Genomic DNA, 22,882 nt, shown 5'->3' on the forward strand with positions numbered 1-22,882 from the left:
CAACAGTGTATCTGATGTACAGATGCTGCAGGGGGTGGGTCGTGTTTGAGATGGGGGTGGAGAATCAGACAGCTGGGCAACAGTGTATCTGATGTACAGATGCTGCAGGGGGTGGGTCGTGTTTGAGATGGGGGTGGAGAATCAGACAGAAGCGTGGAATGTTGGACAGACCGGCGAGAAGACATCACTTTCTGCTCTCTCTCTCTATGTCTGCTCTGTATGTCTGTTCTCTATGTCGTCTGTTCTCTATGTCTACTCTCTATCACAACCCTAATCATCAAGTCTGCTGTCTTGTTCACCAAAATTGGGCAATACAAATCTTGAAACTTTGGCAATGGTGGATAATAGTTATTTATGAAATAACTATTAGAGCCTGATGACCAATCTCATTAAAATCACATCTTAGTTCTCGCTATCGCTAAACAAAGATCTGAGGACATCCCATTACGGGTCACGTCAGAACGACCTTCATCCGACCAATCAAAGCGTCGCTTACCAGATCATGAAAGTGACAGTCGGAATGTGTTTTCTAATCAGCAATCTCGAAAATGTTGAAACAGGGTATTCCGAACGACAGTAACGGCCCGTACGACTGATTCCGTCAAAATTATCGTCTATATCTCGCTTCTGTGGAATAAACATTTGAACGGAGAAGGCGTTGCACAGTACGTGGGAAGCACTGCCATACAATCGCAACCATATATTAGACATTCCAGAATGTTCGTTTGTTCAGTTTTAATTTTTTTTATCGAGAACTGTGTCAACATATTTTTCAAGGATTGTCTGAAATGGAAGTCGCCAGGTTGAAACGAGTCCCTGAAGCTCATGAAAGCTGCTTTCTCATTGGCTGATATCGACATCTTGTTATTCATTTCAGTGGTCGGTCAAAGTTCGCGAAAGGTCGTTCTGACCCGTAATTGGATGTCCTCAGATCTTTGTTTAGCGGAAGCGAGAACTTAGATCTGATTTTAATGAGATTGGTCTGATGACTGATTAGGTACACAGATCATATTGGTTATAATTCTCTTGTCACAGGAAACTAGTGAAGCTTTAACGTGGAACTGAAGGTGAAAATAACAATTGTTGAATTCTAAATAAAACATGAAATTCAACTCATTTTAATTGTTTGAAAGTAAATACTGTTGTGGTATCGGAATCTATGTCCTGAATCCTCAATGGGTTTCATGGATTATAGACAAGAGCCAGGCAACTTGGCACGGATTGTGGTGCACATTGGGATTCTTGTTGACAAGTACAAACATTCAAATAACATGTCAAGTTGTAGAACTTACCATCAACATGGGTAGTATGTGCCTTGCTTGTGGCCGGCCCACTAGCTGCAAGTAATGGGGTGTACTGGACTACTGGTGTTTGTATTGGTGCTGCACTGGTGATGTATATGGGGTGTTCTGGTGATGTATTGGTGGTTTCTGGTGATGTATTGGTGGTGTACTGGTCTTGTATTGGTGGTGTATTGGTGATGTATTGGTGGTGTACTGGTTCTTGTATTGGTGATTTACTGGTTTTTGTATTGGCCTTGTATTGGTGTTGTACTGATGGTGTATTGGTTTTTGTATCAGTGATGTACTGGTGATGTATTGGTCTTGTATTGTGATGTATTGGTGGTGTAGTGGTTTTTGTACTGGTGTTGTACTGGTTTTTGTATTGGTGTTGTACTGGTGATGTATTGGTAATGTATTTCTGCAGATAGACATCACTCCATGCACAACATATATTTTGAATATAATATCAAACAGGAAAAAGGCACTGGGCTATCAAAATGTTCTTTGTTAACCTCTTGTCAAAAGAAGATGAAGCTGAAGTGAGTGTGAAACCCCTGTCACTCATTCACCTTTCAGAAGCACAACAGAAAACAGGATTCTATTGTACCACAGATGACTTTGGCCATTTTTACAACTTCATATGCAGTTAAACATTTTTCAAGGTTTCTGAAATCAGGTTTAGCAGGACAGGGCATCGAAATAAGCAGCTGAATTAAATTATTTTTGTCAGTTTCATTCAACATTTAACAAGACCTCCAACAATATCACACATAAATAGGTTTTGGCACATATCCATTATTGTAACATCAGTTCTGTGTTCCAACACCCAGACTAAATGTCCGCCAGGAGTACCCCTTCTGCTGGCCAAGTTCAGGGGTAACGACATGATGCTTCCTGATGGAGAGACTCCCGTAGCGGGGCTGGGAGGTGGGGGGAGGCAGGGGGGCCATGCGGGGGCCATTGTACTTGAGGGTCTTGCGGTTGAACATCGCGTCTTTCACTCGGGTGTTCGCCTGTAGAACGGAGAGTCATGAGTTTACAAGCTGGCTCAGTAATAACTAATAGCTGGCATATACATAAACAAACTAACTATTATAATTAACTAACTAACTAACTAATTATGTGAACCTGCATCAATTTTGGATTAATGTTGAAGTGTCATTTCCCCCAATGATCAAATTCAAAATCAGCCAAGTATAACTGAAAGAGGATGGTTTGGTGCCACTGAAGGTGTTCCCCCAATGATCAAATTTAAAATCAAACTGAGGACAGTGAGGTGCTGCTGTAGCTATTACTGCAGCTATTTCACAACAGGGGACACAGTGATGTTACACATTTCAGCCATACTTCAGCCACTTGTCTTAAGCCTTGCAAAATATCTCTCTAATACTTGAGCTAATCTATAAATTAACACTAAAATCTAATGGAAATGATGTTCACTTGTTCCCAAGTTTGGGTGAGTAGAGTAGCACTGACTGCCTGTGTGGGAATGGAATCTGGGGTTCCTACACGTCACAGATCAGTCACAGATCAGCCACAGATCTCACCTTCTTCTTCTTGTGGGCAAACATCAAGTTGAAGTCTCTCTCCTCAATACACAGCGCCAGGGCTGGGATGCCCCCTCCCGGCCGCCACATCTGGGTGTCAGGGGGAGACAACCCTCCCTCCTCCTCCCGTGTGTCATGCCTGGGGTCTTGACCCACTGTCTGGCTACCCTGCAACCTGTGGAGGAATTGAGAATTACATCACTGATGGTACACAATGGCTTGGAGGGAGAGAGGTGGGGGACTATACATTTATGTAACAGTTTTACAATACATATACCGTGCAATGCCCATTTCATGAATAAGAGAAAGTCAAATTCATTTCTTGTTTCACAAATTTCTCAGAAGGCCAAAAAGCAGAGGGCAAGACAGAAAAAGAAAGAAATTGTCAGTGTTGATTTGAGTTTGACTACCAACGAAAATGTTAAACAAGTTGACCAATATGAGTGAGTGAGTGAGTATGGTTTTACGCTGCCTTTAGCAATATTCCAGCAATATCATGGTGAGGGACACCAGAAATGGGCTCACACATTGCACCCATGTGGGGAATCGAACTTGGGTCTTTATCATAAGGAACGAATGCTGTAACCACTAGGCTACCCCGCCATGAACAAAATGATATCTAAAATAATCACATTTATCAATCAAAGCCAGCATTTCTTTTAGAAAAATAATCATGGCAAAGTGGAAGACTAACCCACTATCATAGTTTCCTTACACTCCTAAGGGACACAACTCTGCAGAGCAAATTGTGGTTCCTGAGGTGACTAGGCCAACTGTGTCTCCACAGGATGAATGGCTACTATTGCTATAGATAGGACAGTGCTGTCCAACACTTGCCTGTCCAGTGGTTGGAGTCGGATTGGGGAAGCTGTGGCTACAAGATTCTCCAGAGTGTAGCGGGCGGCGTCGGCGACCGGGCTGTTGACGACGTCGGCCACAGACTTGCCCGGGAAGAGGCGGGACAGAATGGAGATCACATCCTCATTGGTGGGGTCGAGCAGCAGGCCCAGGATGAGGTCCTGGCGAGCTCCAGTTGAGTTCTGAGGACAGAGGGTCAGTGCGTGAGATGCTGAGATGTCATGGTGACGTTGTATAGGCGTCTCACAGGTGTCGTTCACTGCTGTAGGATTAACAAATGTTAATGATGTGCGATTATCATCAGCATTTCGCTATCTGAGTTGCCAGTCGCTGTCTTGAAAAGAACAATATAAACAATTTGTACGGATATCATGTCGTCACAATGTTGCTGGGACACCACTTGCTTGTCACTTCCTATTTCAAGTTACCCTGCTAAGTGTCTAAAGGCAGTTACAAGACTAATTGATTCACGAATATTTCACCAATAAATAAGTCTTGTAACATGTGAACTTGTTATGACAAATTTGTTGCATGTGTAACAAGTGGAATGTACAAGTCGATGACTTTATGAGCTGACTGTTCGTGTAAACCACTCAATCTTTGGTCTAGTGGTATACAAGTTCATTTAGATCGTAAAATCTCATACACCATGCAAGTGACACTTTTCAAATAGTTACTCGTGGCTGAGGCCGAGGTCCAATCAGACTGCTGAAGGGGTTGGGTCTGAGGGTCCTTCTTTGCACATATTGACCTCGTCAAGAGTAATCATTCCTTTTGCTTTATCGAAATTCACTTTAGAGTTTATGAAGTCCTCTGTTTCATGACAGTAACTTATCTGTGAACTGTGACATGTTCGCACCAGACGCCATCTTGTTTCTTGCAGATGGCAAAAACTATTAAGATACCCGTATAAAATTGATCTGGTCATGCATACACTGAAGTTGACTGAAGCTTTATATTTACTCAAACATACACAAGTCAAAAGGAATGTGTGCATCAGTCAGAAAGAAATGTGAACACTAGCGACAGTAGTGTAACCACTGAGCTATAGTGATGTTTTGTCATTAAAAAACAATGTCACGTGACTCACCACGGGTCCAGGTAGTACTGTGGGTACCCGGGTCCTACTCAGGACCCAACCGACCTGAGTTGCCTGTCCCAGCCCTACCTTCTACTATAGGCCTACATGCGGCCTCATCTGGCTGTTCATGGTTTATAAAACCACTACTCCACTGCTGCCCACGGTTATAATCATGTACTTAGCAGAATAAACTCTGTGGATGCGAGTGAACGTAGGTTCAAACAGAGTTGTCTCCCTCTGATAATGCACAAGCGGAGTTGTCTCCCCATAATGATTTGGGTTCAAACAGAGTTGTCTCCCTTAAATCATGCCGGTTTAAAAACAGTTTTCCCACTACAATCATGTAGTCTCAAGTTCCTTCCCAGTGTGTGACACCTTTGTTACCTTTCCAGTATTATCACTGCCACAAGTGGGCATTAGAAGAATCTTGAAACTTTTCCCTCTGACCAAATATAGAGACCTATATATTTTTGTGTTTGTCTTTGAGAATGTAATTCTAGTCAATGGAGAAAAGGTTTACCACTGATTTAGTATTTCCCAGATGAAATTATGTTTGATTGGTTCAAGATTGCAGACTAACTAAAAAGGAAACACCCTTCGTTGCATTCTCACTAAATTATTTTCCTGATAGTTGAAACGAAATAGAAAACTGAAAAACAAATAAACTAATTTAGCTGGGGGTAGAGTATTCAGCATGATGACGGTCATCATTTGCTAAAAAACATAACAGTCTGTCGGATGCAATTCAACTCCATGCATGGTTGTTGGCTGTCTCACACAGTGGGGAGCTGTGGCTGGTGGCAGCCATAGAAACTAGAGCTCTGCAAGTGGACTATCGCTGTGAGGAGCTTGATGCAGGCTCAAATAGAGTTATCTCACTGTGTTATGATGTAGGCTCAAATAAAGTTATCTCCCTATAATCATGAAGGCTCAAATAGGGTTTTCTCCCTGTTATCATGAAGGCTCAAATGGAGTTATCTTCCTGTAATCATGAAGACTCAAATGGAGTTATCTCCCTGTTACAATGAAGGCTCAAATGGAGTTATCTTCCTGTAATCATGAAGGCTCAAATAGAGTTATCTCCCTGTTATCATGAAGGCTCAAATGAAGTTATCTCCCTGTAATCATGAAGGCTCAAATGGAGTTATCTCCCTGTTAGCATGAAGGCTCAAATGGAGTTATCTTCCTGTAATCATGAAGGCTCAAATAGAGTTATCTCCCTGTTATCATGAAGGCTCAAATGGAGTTATCTCCCTGTTAGCATGAAGGCTCAAATGGAGTTATCTTCCTGTAATCATGAAGGCTCAAATAGAGTTATCTCCCTGTTATCATGAAGGCTCCAATGAAGTTCTCCCTGTAATCATGAAGGCTCAAATGGAGTTATCGCCCTGTTATCATGAAGGCTCAAATGGGGTTATCTCCCTGTTATCATGAAGGCTCAAATGGAGTTATCTTCCTGTAATCATGAAGGCTCAAATGGAGTTATCTCCCTGTAATCATGAAGGCTCAAATCGAGCTATGTCCATGTAATCATGAAAGCGCAAATGGAGTTATCTCCCTTTAGGCTGGCTGATTTACTCACCTCCAGCATGTACCTGGTGCGTGCCCGGGCGATGTAGTACTGCCCAACATGGGGGTTGTACTGGATAGCCTTTGTGAACTTCACCTCTGACTCCTGGAAAGAAAATGTAGGGGAATAAATGTTCCTGTAATATCAGTAACCAGTTCAGCCACTGGATTGTATTATCAAGATGGCAGCCGAAGTGTTTACAGCAGAAAAAGTCACACCATCAACACATCAACAATTGGTCTCAGGATGACTATGGATACCAGACACACTTAAGGCTGATATAGTATGACACCTACTCAATTTATGTACAATGTCCAAGTCACACATTGTAACCACCACAGCCCTTTCTCAGTTAACTCTTCATCCATGACAATCCAGATTAGAATTGGTCTTCAGCAACCCATGCATGTCGTAAGAGGCGACTATCAGGATCAGGTGGTCAAGCTCGCTGAGTGTAGATCGATGCTCATGATGTCTATCACTGGATTGTCTGGACTCGATTATTTACAGATTGCCATCATATAGCTGGAATATTGCTGTGTGCAGCATTAAACAACAAACAGTTAACTCTTACTCCAAACTCTATGTGTATTGACAGAGGAGACAACTTACAGCATAGTTCTTATCCTGGTATGCTCCCACCCCGAACTCATTGTGTATGACGGCGATACGCGACTTGGTTGCCTGGTCGCCGGCGTCCAGCTCCATGGCTTGGTGGTAGTCCTGCAGGGCAAAGTTCAGCTCGTTCTGCTTGAAGAAACAGTCTGAAATGTACAGCATAATTTTTATATTTTTCAAATCTAAAAGTGGTAGTAGTTCCAGTATTTCTTTAACATTGCACAGTCTGGTAATACGGCTTGAAAAATAAAAGAATTGGTTCTCAGGCAATGGATATATAGTGCGCGTGGCAGTGACTTTGAAGAAGAAGAAGGAGGAGGAGGAGGAGGAGGAGGAGGAGGAGAAGAAGAAGAGCTCTTTATCTTTGCTAAAGCCTGAAGACATTTGCCATGACCTGCTAAAGCCAAATCCACAAACTAACCGTTAGATATGATGAACGGATGAGATAAAAGGATGTAATCTGACCCCAACAAATAGTGAAAAGGGTTAATTTCGATAGGATGGTTCGGATTACACAGAGACATAGAAAATAAATTACAACTAACTCAGCACAAAAATGAGAGAGTAACGATTGATGAGTCAATTGGTCACATGGTTCCAGTGTGCCTGCGCGGGACAGGGGTGCGTTCAGCTGAGATGCTTTTCTGTTCTCTGGGAACACAGCACAGGAAGTTTCCACTACCTTTCAGCAATGTTTGTATGTTTGTTTTGTTTGTTTTTTGTTTAATGCTGCACTCAGCAATATTCCAGCTATATGACAGCGGTCTGTAAAGAATAGAGTCTGGACCAATCATGAGCATCGTTCTTACGCAATTGTGATACCATATGACATACATCAACCAAGTCAGCGACCCTGACCACCCGATCCCGTTAGTCGCCTCTTACAACAAGCATAGTCGCCTCTTACGGCAAGCATATGGGCTCTTTCAGAAATGAGAAGAGATTAGCAATTAGTTTGAGTCAGGATAAGGTAAAAATTAGTACTGTTTCAACTAGTCATACGCTCTAAGCTTGAGTTTCTTTTGTTCAGTTTGCAAATTTTGAATTGAGAACATTGTCAAAATAAATCTCCATACGTTGTCTGGAATTGAAATCTCTAGTTTGAAAGAAGGCCAGTAAAGCTCAAAGAAAGGTGCTTTTATTTGGCTAATGTTGACTTCCTGTCAGTCATTTCATTGGTCAGTCAACTTTTGGGAAAGGTCATTCTGACATGACCTGTAACCGGATGTGTGGTAGTAGCGAGCAACAAAGATCGGACTTTAATGAGATTGCAATTTGCTTCAGTTTGAAGACCTTGCTTACCTCCCCTGTTGATGTAGAGTCCCTTCTCATTCTTCTCTCCCTTTATGGCCTTGTTCAGAAGAATGATGGCCTCATCATAGAAACCCTTGGTGAAGCACTCCACAGCAAAGTCATTGTAAGTCAACAGAAGCTGTCGCTGTGAGTCGGCGTACACTGGATTGCTTTCATCGTGATCACACTTGTCAAGGGCCAACAGGAAGTCATCTATGGCCGCGTTGAAGTCGTGAAGCTTCCTATGCAGAGCTCCTCTGAAGTACGATCGAAAGCATGGTGTTGGAAAAAGGTATAAAAATAAAATATTGACAGACAGAACAAAACTTACAAAACCAAACAGGGCAATTCTGGCTCCATCTCTTCACGAGCCAGGGCAAAATAGGTGCCCAGTTCCTTGTGTTTCTCTCCCTGTGAGGATTCCAGGGAAGAATAGGTCCCCGGACCCCTTTCCTATTTCCCTGAGGGGGTTCCAGGGCAGAATAGGTCCCCAGTACCCTTTCCTTATCTCCCTGTGAGGATTCCAGGGCAGAATAGGTCCCCAGTACCCCTTTCTTATCTCCCTGTGAGGATTCCAGGGCAGAATAGGTCCCCAATAAAATCCTATGCTTGTCTCCCTGTGAGGATGCCTCAGCAGAATAGAGCCCAGTACCCCATGCTTGATAATTAATAAAAGGTCATTGTGATATGGATGGAATGTTACCTTAAGACATGGTACCCGGCAACCGAGGGGTTCGTTTCTATGGCGATGGATATTTTTTGTAGAGCCTCTCTGTGTTTGCTGAGGACGTTCAGATGCATGGCCTGTTTCTTGTTGTCGTCTGCTCGATGCTCCAGGGCGGCCATCATCATCTGGGCTTCAGGATGCTCCGTGTCCAGGGCCAGGGCATCTTTCACATCGTAGTAACACAGAGTCGTCTGGAACACATCAATATACATTGCAGTAATAGCGTCTACCATAACTTGTGCACCTCTGCATTGTGTTGCAGATTGCATGTTTTGTTTGTTTGTTGTTTAACGCCGCACTCAGCAATATTCCAGCCACATGACGGCTGTCTGTAATAATCTGGACCTGACAATCCAGTGATTGACATCATGAGCACCGATCCATGCAGTTGGGATATGATGACATGCATCAACCAAGTCAGTGAGCTTGACCACCTGATCCCGTTACAACAAGCATAGTCGCCTTTTATGGCAAGCATAGGTTGCTGAAGACCTATTCCAACCCGGATCTTCACGGGTCACAGATTGCATGTATGTATCCTATACACAGCAGAATAAGCCAATATAACTCAGAATGTTGCACAACCTGCAGAGCTGGCGTTCTTTATTGTGAATATTAATGTTTTGGGGTCCTTTTATGTGCACAAGCATTCTTTAGCAGACATTGTTCTTTGTTTTATATCACATCTTTTCTTATCTATCTGCATGATGTATCAACGTTGTTCATTGACATTTGTTTTGTATATTGAGTTTCATTATTCATTTATTCGTAATACTGCATACTTTATTCGTAACATCTGACTTTTAAGGCAGACTGTGACCTTTATTTCAGTAATGTATTTTTTTACCGAATGTCCGTCCATACTCACGTTTCTGAACATCTCATGCAACCTGGCCCTCATGATGTAGAGGTCTGCGTTGGTGTTGTCCATCTCCAGCCGTTTGTTGACCAATGCCAGGCACTCTCCATGACGCTGCAGCGCCGCCAAACAGGAGATACTGCAACACATGTCAGCATATTACAACAACACTCTGTCTCAAAATCTGAGCCTAAACTGGTCTCTTCAACCATTAAAATATTTGTTAAAATATGACCTTCTACTGGCAGAGATTACTCTTTGACTGCAGACAATGTTACTCTGACTTCAGACAATGTTACTATCTGATCTAGACATTGTTTCTCTGACTTCCGACAATGTTACTTTCTGACTTCCGACAATGTTACTCTCTGACTTCAGACAATGTTACTCTCTGACTTCAGACAATGTTACTCTCTGACTTCAGACAATGTTTCTCTGACTTCAGACAATGTTACTTTCTGACTTCAGACAATGTTACTCTCTGACTTCAGACAATGTTACTCTCTGACTTCAGACAATGTTACTCTCTGACTTCAGACAATGTTACTCTCTGACTTCAGACAATGTTTCTCTGACTTCAGACAATGTTACTTTCTGACTTCAGACAATGTTACTCTCTGATTTCAGACAATGTTACTCTCTGACTTCACACACTGTTACTCTCTGACTTCAGACAATGTTACTCTGAGTTCAGACAATGTTACTCTCTGACTTCACACACTGTTACTCTCTGATTTCAGACAATGTTACTCTGACTTCAGACAGTGTTACTCTCTGACTTCAGACAATGTTACTCTCTGACTCAGACAGAGTGGGTAAAAGTTTCAGACTGCAACAGTCGCCTACATTTTATTCCTGTAAAAACAACCAAAATTCAAACTAGACATACTCAATTAGAAATTAAAGTTAGACTGATTTTTTTCTTCATTTTTATAATGCAGTAATGGAATACAGGTAGACATTATCTCATGGTTCCATATCTTCCAAGGTATATGTCAAAGGCCCTAGTCTCTGTCCTAATAGCCAGGCATCATGTTCTGTTGACGTACTCACCTTCTGATGTGGTAGCCGATGTTGTCAGGCTTCATCTCGGCCGCCCTGGAGAAGGACTCGAGGGCCTCTGCATACAGGTGCTGGTCAAACAACATTTGGCCCTGAAACAGTGGACAGTGGTCAGTCTTCATCTGGGAACACTTGGAGAATACTGACAGCCCTGAGAACTTTTATAGCTCACCTGGAAGTAGTAGAGGAACGCCACCTGACAGTATAACACCTTGTTGCTGGGGTCCAGAACTACGATAGCTCACCTGGAAGTAGTAGAGGAACGCCAGCCGACACTAGAACACCTTGTTGCCGGGGTCTAGAACTAGTAAAGCTCACCTGGAAGTAGTAGAGGAATGCCAGCCAACAGTAGAACACCTTGTTGCCGGGGTCTAGAACACCTATAGCTCACCTGGAAGTGGTAGAGGAACGCCAGCCAACAGTAGAATACCTTGTTGCCGGGGTCCAGAACTAGAATAGCTCACCTGAAAGTAGTAGAGGAACGCCAGCCGACCGTAGAACACCCTGTTGCCGGGGTCCAGGACAACTATAGCTCACCTGGAAGTAGTGGAGTTTAGCTCACCTAAAAGTAGTAGAGGAACGCCAGCTGACCGTAGAACATCCTGTTGCCGGGGTCCAGAACAACTATAGCTCACCTGGAAGTAGTGGAGTATAGCTCAACTGAAAGTAGTAGAGGAGCGCCAGCCGACACTAGAACACCTTGTTGCCGGGGTCTAGAACACCTATAGCTCACCTGGAAGTGGTAGAGGAACGCCAGCCAACAGTAGAATACCTTGTTGCCGGGGTCCAGAACTAGAATAGCTCACCTGAAAGTAGTAGAGGAACGCCAGCCGACCGCAGAACACCCTGTTGCCAGGGTCCAGGACAACTATAGCTCACCTAGAAGTAGTGGAGTCTAGCTCACCTAAAAGTAGTAGAGGAACGCCAGCCGACCGTAGAACACCCTGTTGCCGGGGTCCAGAACAACTATGGCTCACCTGGAAGTAGTGGAGTATAGCTCACCTGAAAGTAGTAGAGGAACGCCAGCCGACTGTAGATCTTCTCATTGCTGGGTCCCAGGAGGCATGCCTTCTTGTAGTTGAGGACAGCGGACTGGAAGTCACACAGCTGGACATAGCTCTCGGCCCTCTGTATGTAAAACACTGAGTCATCCGGCATCAGGCCTATCGCCTTCGTCAGACACTTGATGGCTGCCACGTGGTCCCCAGACTTCTTCAACTCCTCGGACCTGTTTAAACTACACAAGAGGAATACTTCAGTGATAAACAGGTCATCAGTGGAACTAGATTATTCAGACCTGGGTACCATTGAAAACATAATGGGTTAATTATTTATTAGTTTTATAGTATATTAACAACATTTAAAAAATGTTTTATATATCTAGGTCTATAACTTGTTAAATTTCGTAAGCAACAATCTGACTTTCTTTCACAAAGGGAGGTAATTTAGGAATTGTAAAGCTTTGTTGTCAATCATCTAAAACACAACCAGTTTGCATGAACTTGGAGATAACTTTGTCCTTTTCTATCATCTTAAATTACGTCTAGTTTTTAACCAGTTTGATTCTTTACATGGCTGTGCAGTGAGATAACTAAAACTGTCAAGTATGTTTCCGAAAGCAGTTCGATGATGTTCCACTGTCAGACAGCAACGCAAAATGAATTTATTAGGGTAAAAATATCATTTATACTTATCCTGACTCATACTAACTGCTTATGTCTTCTCTCTGCTTATTAACAAGGATGGAAAATGTCTTTTTCTTGTGACATTCTCACTCATGGCTGTGTCACTCATAAAAATGTCAACTTTGACAGGTCACACAAAGATATAAACATGTTATCTGATAAGTAAAGACTCTATTTGTTTCCTCAATACACCTTTCAAAAAATAATAACATTCAAAACTTGATGAAAAAAACAAACAAATTAAATCCTGACGCCTGCTGCCCCACCAACTCACTGTTCATCGGCCCTGTCACTGATAATCTGTCCCCCGCCGGGCGTGGCGGGTTTCGACTCCGTCTGCCACTCTTCTGTGGTGAAGATACTTTTGTTCCTGGCCATCGCTGCCTCCAGCGTCTCCTCATCCACCGCGGTGGAGAACACACCTGGCTCGGGCTGGGGCTCGGGCTGAACAGGGGGACGAAGACTCATTGTCAAAAACAAAACACTGACACTAAAACAAAACACTGACACTAAAACAAAACACTGACACTAAAACAAAACACTGACACTATAGTACAGATAGTGAGTGGGTCAGTCAGGTTTTATGACGCTTTTAGCATATTCCAGCAGTATCCAGGCAGGGGACACTAGAAATGGGATCCACACATTGTACCCATGTGGAAAATTGAACCCAGGCTTTTGGCATATGAACAAACGCTTTAACCACAAGGCTACCCCACCACAAAAGTAACTGTCATACCCAGATGCCTAATCCAATAAGCAATCCTAGTGCTATGATAACCTACGCAGGAATTACAAATGTCCTTGTGTTATCATCACTTTGTGGAATGGTGCGGTGGCCATTTAACCATGGTTTCTTGTTTGCAAACCACAGGACCTTTTTGTGAAATTCATGCATATTCATGAACCAAACCTCCATTACTGGTTTAAGAATACACCAACCTTAAAATTGAAAATTCAAAAGTAAAAATATAAAGTATTTTTTATACCATATCCAGTAACAATCAATTGACAATAAAAACAATCCAAAAGATTTCTAAGATTTTCTATACATCAGCGATAAATCAGTATTACCATGTGAATACTGGTCAGAGTTTAGGTTTATCATGTTTATGAGGACCTATACAAGGATCTATATATTATATAAATATTTTTTCCACCTTTAAAAGGGGTGGTCGGGTAGCCTAGTGGTTAAAGCGTTCATGCCGAAGAACCGGGTTCAATTCCCGACATGGGTACAATGTGTGAAGCCCATTTGTGGTGTCCCCCGCCGTGATATTGCTGGAATATTGGTAAAAGCGGCGTAAAGCCATACTCACTCACTCTCACTCAACCTTTAAACATATCTTTTACTATCAATACCCATAAACCCACTTAAACAATCTGACCCTACAAGAAACTGCAGCCATGTATTTACTGTTCTGGAATGAACTATGACATAAATCTCAGTAAACGAAATAAATGACATCCACCCAATCACCTGGGTTTCTGAACTGCTCAAACACGAGAGGTGTTCATTACACTGACTACAGCACATACAACATGCACCTTTTCTGAAACATCACAACAGTCATACACAAAACAAGTCACTACAGGGACTTTTCTAGATCTGCTCAGAAGCGCCAAGTCTGCAGCAAATGACTAGAAGGTCATTATTGGAATACAAAAATTTGGGAATTTGTCATATTCATGTGACTAATATTATCTTAATTTGTGTTCATTCCCATAGTGGAATTCAAACAATCTGTGCATAATTATGTGATAATATCATAGTCAAAACTAATGTTACGACGTTGAAGAGTGAGTGAGTTGGATTCAGCGCCGCTTTAAACAGTATTCCAGTTATATCACAGCATGTCAGCTTGATGTGGGAGAAAAGCCTGAAGTGATACAGGTCTCCGAAGGTCTACCACTTTGGTGAAACCCACGAGCACAGGCATGGTGCTGACAAACCTAGAAACATGATCAGGGCGGTTCAAAATGTTCAAAACAAAATGGTGAATAATAACGTACAGTGCTGTTTAGGCCATTAAAATAAATAGTCTTGTTTCTTGATACTTTTTTTCAAAGCTTTCAGGGTATGAAGAGAGGTTGTTTTGCAACAATCATTTTGTTAGTTACAAAACTGTAAACATCAACTTGATTTCTAATGTACCAAATGACCATTTGTGGGAGATGTATGTATACACTATGAAGGACCAGATGTGTGCAAAAAGTTTGAATCTGGTACAAAAACAACTTTGACTTGAAAAAAGAAGAGAAAGAGAGAAGGAAAGAAGAAGTATTTTTTCAACAATCCTTTATACATAAAACAGACATATTTGTGTAAGAAATAATGGCTACCACTTCTAGACAGAACACACAGATACATCACTGGCTACAGATCACATCTAGGTAAAAATATTTCAATCACAAAATAGGCATGGTTGCATTATTATGGTTTAACTACGTTTACAGGTTTAAGGACACAGACTGTACAGTGGAAATGGTCAACAAAGATACTGTATTCGACATAATAAGTGCCCAGGGCGTTCTCAAAATTAGAAATAGGGGGCTCTTATTAGAATATTATTTTGGTGAAAAAAACAGAGTTGAAAGATAAATTTCATGGTTATGCTGACAGCCTGAAATGTTAATGTACGACAGATATATTTTTCCAGAATTTTATTGCACCCATAATTAAGGGTGCATATAGCACACGACTGCGTATTATACGCGAATAAATTAGTCTTGTGTACATCGATCAATCGGAAGGGGTGCTAATTGGGATTGTTCACCAGCCAATATATCAGCAAATGTCAACGTGGGCGCTTAGTAGAGCGGGGCGCTTATTACGTCGAATACGGTAACAGAATGACCATGCTTGAAATAGATGGCAGCTCGACATGCCCATTCAACTGTGAGTGTGTGAATTGAGTTTAACACTGCTTTGAACAATATTTCATGTATGGCACAGTGTGTCAGCTTGTGTGGGAGGAATGTCCAAAGTGATGCAGGCCTTGGATGTTTTTACTCCTTTTTCTGCAACCCACACACATCAGTGAGCTAGATGCTCACAAAACAAGGATCATAATCAGGGCAAACCTGGAATTTAAACCCAAGATCATAGGATCCTTGCATGCTTAGGGGACACAACTGAGGTACAGTAAATGGGCCATCTTTGTCCACAAAGATCTAGTAACTACTCAAGTCTTCCATCAAATCTATATAAAGTTGAATGCAGATGCACAATTACTACTTCTATACTTCTATATACACCGATTCACAAAATTGCGCTTTGTTGTTGATGGCAACAAAAAACTATCATAATGAGATTAAAAAAAAGACAAGAGAAACAGCTTCCCACATTATGAAAGTGGATGACTGGTTTGTTAAATCTTTATTAGAAATAATAATTACTTTTTCAATATAATTACAACGTTTTTTATCTTATATTATTGAATATCTGCGAGTACCGGCACATGTCTTGCAGTCCGACTTCGCAGTGTTTTTTGCCTCTCTCTTGCTTAATATCTGCGGGTCATATCATTTTCTTTCGTATTTCAATGGTCAAGTTAATACCTCGGCTTATCTAGGGGGTCGGCTTATCCGCGGTCATATACAGTAGGTATTTGAAAGTCAGGCATAAGCATGATAAGTTTACAAGAATTATTTTACATGTTGTAAGGATGGATAACAATGTGGCAGTGGTCTTCAATGATCATATCTTGTTTCAGTATGAAAAATTCTGAATGTTTTGGCCACACTTTTTTTATTTTTCATTTCACGGACACACCACCCCTACTGAAAGCAGCTGGAAAAGAATAAATTACACATAAAAATATTTATTTTTATTATGTCTCCCACTAGTAACATAGACCCTCTTATACAAAATAAAAGGTCATGAATAAATTCCATGTCTACATCACTATCAGTGATCCGAGAAGCCAGCTGCAGTTTTAACTCCACATCAGAAAGACTTTCACATAAATAAATAAATGATTGACATAGCTGGGGTTTTTTATCTTTATTTGACCAATCTTGTACGGAAAAGCTGGAATAAATCTGTGAAACATAAAATTAAAAACGTGTGGCCTTAATCTTGTTTCAAGGAAAAAGAGTAAAAACTGTGCAAAATCCTTAATTATCCTGTAGTGTATCATATCACAATTCATTGGTAATAATTACACAAGACCTATTCTCCACCACTACTTTGTTTTGGAAGTGATGCCACAATCTCCATGGCACGAGGCACGAGGGTCTAGTGTATTTATTGTAAGAGAATAGAGATAGAAACCAGGCAGAATAAGTCTGCAGTCTGCAACTTTATCCACTAGTCCGAAGTCTGAGTCTAGTAAAATTCTGTTGGACAGGTAAGCTCAGTTACTGATAGGCTAAAAATAACATTAAATCAACAGAAAATGTTCAGGCTAGTAGATCATGATTTGATTTATCTTAATATGAATAATATCAGCATCATCATCCCACTGTAGTATCGGATATATAACACGTCGTTCGCATGCTATATACATTTGGTTGTACATCTATACACACACTACTACAGCACACAGTGGAACATCAGTTGTCATTGGCCATAAGCGAGTTCTCCAAATGTAATTCTCCAGTCAATGTAGCACAAATTGTTTTCAAGATTTTATTTACAAACCAAATTTCAAAATTTTTGCTTGTACATTGATTCAATATTTATGTTTACTTTTCCATTACATTTCTTCTTACAGCATTTCGTTTAAACTTTGCCACATCCTGTGAACTTAGCAACAACAGTGTTCACCAGTTCACTATTGCTGACGTGTTTAAAATATAAAAGAACAGGGGTCGATTTAACTGCTGGCCTGTTGGCCCATAGTCAGTTAAAATTACAAAGGGCTTGCTGAAACTTAAAGTAGATGGCCTGCCTGGCCAGTTAAAATTTCACCCCTTCTCTGTGTATGTTTAATATTTTTAATTGTATTAACCCGGTAGAATGAAAAGCGGCTGCCATTTTGTAATGTTTTGTACAACAGCTTCTTTACTTGCTCATAAATCACCATGAAATGAGGCAAATGGAAGCCAAGATTAAATCTCAGTGTGCAGGAAAAACGTGTTAGGGGTGAGGAGTTCTAACATTTTCAGAGCTCTACTTGGTGGCTACACGACCTCAGGTTCAGCCACTTTGCAGCCTCCATCATTTAGTTGTAGTGAGTCAGTTGGGTTTAATGCCGCTTTTAACAGTATTCCAGTTATATCGCGGCGTGTCAGCTTAATGTGGGAGGAAAGTCCGAGGTGATGCAGGTCTCAGACGTTTACCACTTCGGTGAATCCCACGAGCACGGGTATGGTGCTGACAAACCTAGAAACATAATCAGGGTGAACCGGGATTCGGACCCACAATCATAGGTTTCTAGCATGCTCAAAGGACGCAACTCTGCACAGCGAATTGCAGCGCCTTAGACGACTGGGCCACCCGTGCCCCCCATTTAGTTGTAGGCCAGTTAGTTTGGAGAAGAGCCAGTAACTTTTAAAAGAAGCAAGCCCTGCTGGCTACATACAAGTTTGTTGTTAAATCTACCCCTGAAAATAATTCAAGCAGTGTCTACATACATGCAAAAATTAGTTAAACAAAGCTTGGAAATAAATTATTTTTGCAACTTTGAAATAAATGTATCATAGGTAGCATGGAGAATTACAGGAAGCAAAATTACTTAATTGTGGCCAATGGCTGTCTGTACACTTGGCTGTCTACAGTACCTACCTTCTTGCCCCAAATAGCACGGAACAGCTGCAATCAGTTCAACTCACATGTATCATTCAATAACTTAAAGCTTCATAAACAATGAGTGAGTGAGGTGGGTTTAATGCTGTCAGCTTAATGTGGGAGGAAGATGCAGGTCTCAGATGTTTACCAATATGGTGAAACCAAAGAGCTTGGGTATTTCTGACAAACCTAGGAACACAATCGGGGTGAACCAGAGTTTAAATGCAAGATCACAGGTTTCTGGCATGCCCAAGGGACGCAACTTTGCAACGCAAATTGTGGCACCTCAGACGACTGGCTCCCCTCAAAAACAATGAAGTTTAGGGACTGACTGTCATATTCTGGAGGGAGGAGCCACAGAGCTTTGTTTGCAACAGAACATATTTTCAGCCAGAACTTCAAGACATTAATATTGTTTCTCTAAAAAGAGGAACTAAAGAACATTTTTACTCAAACCACCATATTTTTGAAAACACCCAACATATCTAGTGAGCAAATTTAATGTTTTGCAAACCTGTGGACAAATTATGTTTAACCATGATTTGGGGGAAAAGATCACAGAAAATTGATAAAATATACATCATGTACATTACTACATCCTAACATGTCTAATCTAGCATCCATCCAGCCCTTGGTTTTGCGACCAAGTTATGAACTTGACCTCTATGACCCTGATGACTTATCATGAAGCTGCAAAGTGACTTCTTGTCATGAAGACGTGAGATTTCCTCCAGACTGCCTCCAGATTTCCTCAAGCAAAATCCTCTTAATGACTACAAATATCAGACTATCATTCCCAATTTCTACAATTCAAATTGCAACTTGAATGCTATAAACCAGCTCTGTTGGTTTGACCAACAGTTATATTCCTTCACTGTATTATGATTGAAAAATAAACCTTACTGAAGGACTGATTATTACTTTATTAATAATTTTGCTCCTTGAGTAAATTAGTGAAATTGTGTTGGCTGTTTCAACACCGCTCAGAAAACTAACATTAGGAGCTAGGTGTCTCCCAACAAGTATATCAAACTTTGAGGCCTGGTGTCTTGAATTCATTTTATGAACAAACAATAGAGAATCATTTGTCTGGTGAAATTGCTTCAGTATATATATTTTATATTCGTCAAAGGCAGTATGGATCATAATTACCTGGGGGTCATTTTCGGCACAGTTGTTGGCATCAGCCTGGAGCTCCCCTCCATCAGCATCTTCCCCATCATCCCCGCCACTTGTGATTGCCCTCATGCCACCCCCGTTCTCCTCCTCAACAAACTGTTTAATGGCAACCTCCATCTGGTGCTGCTGTTCCTCGGCAAACCTGCTGGCGCTCTTTGTGAAGGTATGTTCCAGTACTGGGTAGAACTGGTGGACGTTGACATTCTTAGGTTCGTGTACGTAACCCTGCATTTCACCGCCGACAGATTCAGATTTCTTGTGAGTACTCTTACTCAGGGAGCCACCCCCTGGGGCCCCCTTCTCTCCATCAGAAGGTTTAATGGTGGTCGACATCTTCAAGTTCGTTTCTGATGATGAACACTTCAGCCTCCTGAGGCTTCCATTCCCCTCAAATCACTGAAAGCAATAAAATTACACAATAAGTTTGAGCAATGTGAAATTATGGATTTCAGTCCAAAATGAATTAATCTTTCAACACTTCTTTCGCAAAATTAAATTCAATAAAATGTTTATTTGTCACATAAAGTGATATCGCTTAAGCCAACCTTTCTTCATCACACAAAATCTGCTGTGATATGATGAATAATGGATGATGTTATCTCAAATTATTGTGACAAAGCAATGTCATGAAGTCATGTTTCTAAGGCCTGGTTAACGACCACTAAAACAATGGAACAATAGGTTGAATTAGCATAAAGACAAAGTATCTAGTCTCAGAGTCAGACGATACCACTGAATATATAATAACCTGATATCAGAAGATATCCTCTAATCTTTTCACTCTTTACAATAATGTTTTCATTGCAATGATCTAAACATAACCGCATCAGGGATAGACACCATGAGTATAATTCCGCTAGTCCACAGGTCAGTCCAGGCTACTGGTTTCTGTAACCTTCATAAGGAAACAACTTGCAAGCTGTCCCAGTAACTTTTGCGTCTACTAGTCCGAAGATGGATTCATTAGATTTTAGTGTTATCATATGGACAATTATCAGCTGAGTGTACTAAACTGAACAGAATTTTACCAGACTCAGGCTTTGGACTAGTGGCTAAAGTTGCAGACTGAACTTGCCCTTCCAGATAGTTGCTTGTCTCAACCCAACAGACCAGTGGTCATGTTTAACACTGAATTTATACTAAACTTTGTCTACACAAAAAATAAAACTGATCGTGCACATAGAATTATAACAATACCCTAGCTTATACAATAATATTATTAGCGAGGTAATAGGCATGAAACTAAACACCTGTTAAATGTGTTAAGCAACCGTATTCCACCACCAGTAGGAATGACGAGAGGTGCAAAACAAACAAATTAAGTAGACCTGATTCATTTTAACTACCAACTTTTGTATATACAATCAGAAGAATATTTTGCAATTAGTTTTGTTACCAAATAACATATATTCCACATGTATACATGGCCTTACAAAACATATGTTAGTGTAAAAATAAAGGCAATGGCTTGATACTTTGGTGAACTGTTTCTTACAGCTTGTCAGGGTCAGAAATTAAATTTTATTTTCACTACAAAAAATTATCTGAGTTTCCATCTACATCATCATTAACATGCACAGGGAAATGTTGCGTGTTGTTCCTACATCAAATTCATCTGACTCGTCTACTAGATCTTCCAACAGTTAACTTGTCTAATTAGTAAACAATTATCATGGTATCAGCAAAATGTTTATAATCTGCAGAAATTCTGGATAAAAATTCACATATAATTCACAAAGTGTGCCAGTGTTCTAGTGCCTCCAGATTTGAATAACATCTAAGTCTTCTTATCTATGAAAGAATGTAAGAGTGGAATCTGCAGAATAAGAAATCAATAGTGTATGTATAAGCTTGTAGGGGATTCAAGATTATCGATCACTGTACATATTGTTCACTTAAATATTGTCTGTAGTGACTTGGACATTTCATATTTCATCCATTGTTCTCTTGATAATTTAAGTTATAAGTTAATGTTACATTTGGTTAAGTTTCATAAATGTTTTCATAGACATGACAAAAAAATATTTGGACAATGAGATGTCTGTGGACAACAAGCAATACATGAAATGGTATATGGGTACACTTGCATTATACCAGACACCCATCCGCCACATTTGTTTGATGCTACTAATAAACCCGCAGGCAACACCTTCGATATACTAGAAATATGGTGAAAAGCTCATAATGAACAGAATAAATTACCCCGGTTGCTTTTGTAAGGTTTAATATGAATAAACGTTGAAATTGAATATCAAGGCAATCCATAAACATAAAAAACTGGACATCAACATTGAAAAAGTACTTGAAAATAGAAGTTACATCATGGTGTGTGACAACCTCATCAGTGACATCCATCAGTGCCACATTTCAGCAAACACATATTTTGTATCTACTTTGTTGTATTTTGTATGTATCTACTTTGATGATAAACATTACATTTACTTACGAAAGCATTTGATTCAAGGTGTTGTGTGAGAGACAAGACCCCCAACCCCAAAGTTATTTAATCAAGGCGACAAAAAATGACATTTGGCTGAGGTGCCGTTTTAGCCTGCACCCCTAAAAAACTTAGAAACTGTTACTAAGGAATGAGCATGTGCACATTCCTTACCAAAGCGGCAGAATGTGTCCGTTATTCTGCATTCTGGTTTGTAAATGGATGAATTAACTGTTCACAAATCATATGCACATCTATTCACTTCTATGTTTTTGTTTAACCCCAATGAAAAGAACATACTATAAACTGTATCACCAACCATAACTGGGAGCAAGTCACTGTAGTGTAGTCAAGTAGGCTTAGTCTAAATTATTTGCCGTACTTTGGTCAAGTCCCTGATCATGAAAAACGTTTGACAAATGACAATTACGTCAGAAAGTATTTTGACTTCACAAGACTTCAGTCAATGAAACACAAAATTCTGTTAGGTCTAAATTTAGTATCTTTAGTTAGATCTAGGCCCAGATCAAGATCTAAAATCAAATTAATTTACGGTTCAACAATTAGAAATCAAACAAATATATTCTCCACAATATCAAAATCATCAGAAAGTGAAAGGTGTATTTTCTGTACCTTTTATTGTTTCATTATTTCCATACGATTGCTACATGGTGGGACAAGTTCACAAGTCACGATACATTTCCGTCTTGACGCCTTGTTGTTTACACATTTCCATGGAGAAGGAACTTCCGGTTTCTTTGAAACGGACACGATGTAAAATGTATTTTGATTGGTTAACAGGGGATTTGGGTCATTGAGTAATATACGATTTTAAAGAAATTAGCTATGAAATAGTTTGGTTTTAATGCTGATTTAATATAGTTGATTTTTCCGTTACAAACAGACGCAAATAAAAAATTGAAAATAGATTTGCAACACCAGAATAAAC

At 40.5% G+C, this 22,882-nt stretch overlaps 1 protein-coding gene across 2 annotated transcripts; it reads right to left on the reverse strand.

The window, feature by feature from the left end:
- Positions 1 to 1,376: 1,376 nt before the first annotated feature.
- On the reverse strand, positions 1,377 to 22,686 carry LOC124144802 (tetratricopeptide repeat protein 16-like). Of its 2 annotated transcripts, XM_046514368.2 has the most exons (14): positions 22,567 to 22,686; positions 19,470 to 19,892; positions 18,315 to 18,341; positions 12,858 to 13,027; positions 11,901 to 12,135; positions 10,890 to 10,990; positions 9,846 to 9,975; positions 8,954 to 9,168; positions 8,260 to 8,507; positions 6,952 to 7,103; positions 6,352 to 6,444; positions 3,668 to 3,870; positions 2,831 to 3,005; positions 1,377 to 2,296 (listed from the first exon to the last, which is right to left on the reverse strand). In XM_046514368.2, exons 2-14 carry the CDS (start codon positions 19,827 to 19,829, stop codon positions 2,090 to 2,092), a joined length of 2,316 nt encoding a protein of 771 aa, XP_046370324.2. In that variant the 5' UTR covers positions 19,830 to 19,892; positions 22,567 to 22,686; the 3' UTR covers positions 1,377 to 2,089. The 2 variants fall into 2 exon arrangements, with proteins under 2 accessions (XP_046370324.2, XP_046370325.2); XM_046514369.2 differs by lacking the exon at positions 18,315 to 18,341.
- Positions 22,687 to 22,882: the final 196 nt, after the last annotated feature.

This window comes from Haliotis rufescens, unplaced genomic scaffold (genome assembly GCF_023055435.1).
Source record: "Haliotis rufescens isolate VD_foot unplaced genomic scaffold, xgHalRufe1.0.p SCAF_8, whole genome shotgun sequence".
Classification (NCBI taxonomy): Eukaryota; Metazoa; Mollusca; class Gastropoda; order Lepetellida; family Haliotidae; genus Haliotis; species Haliotis rufescens.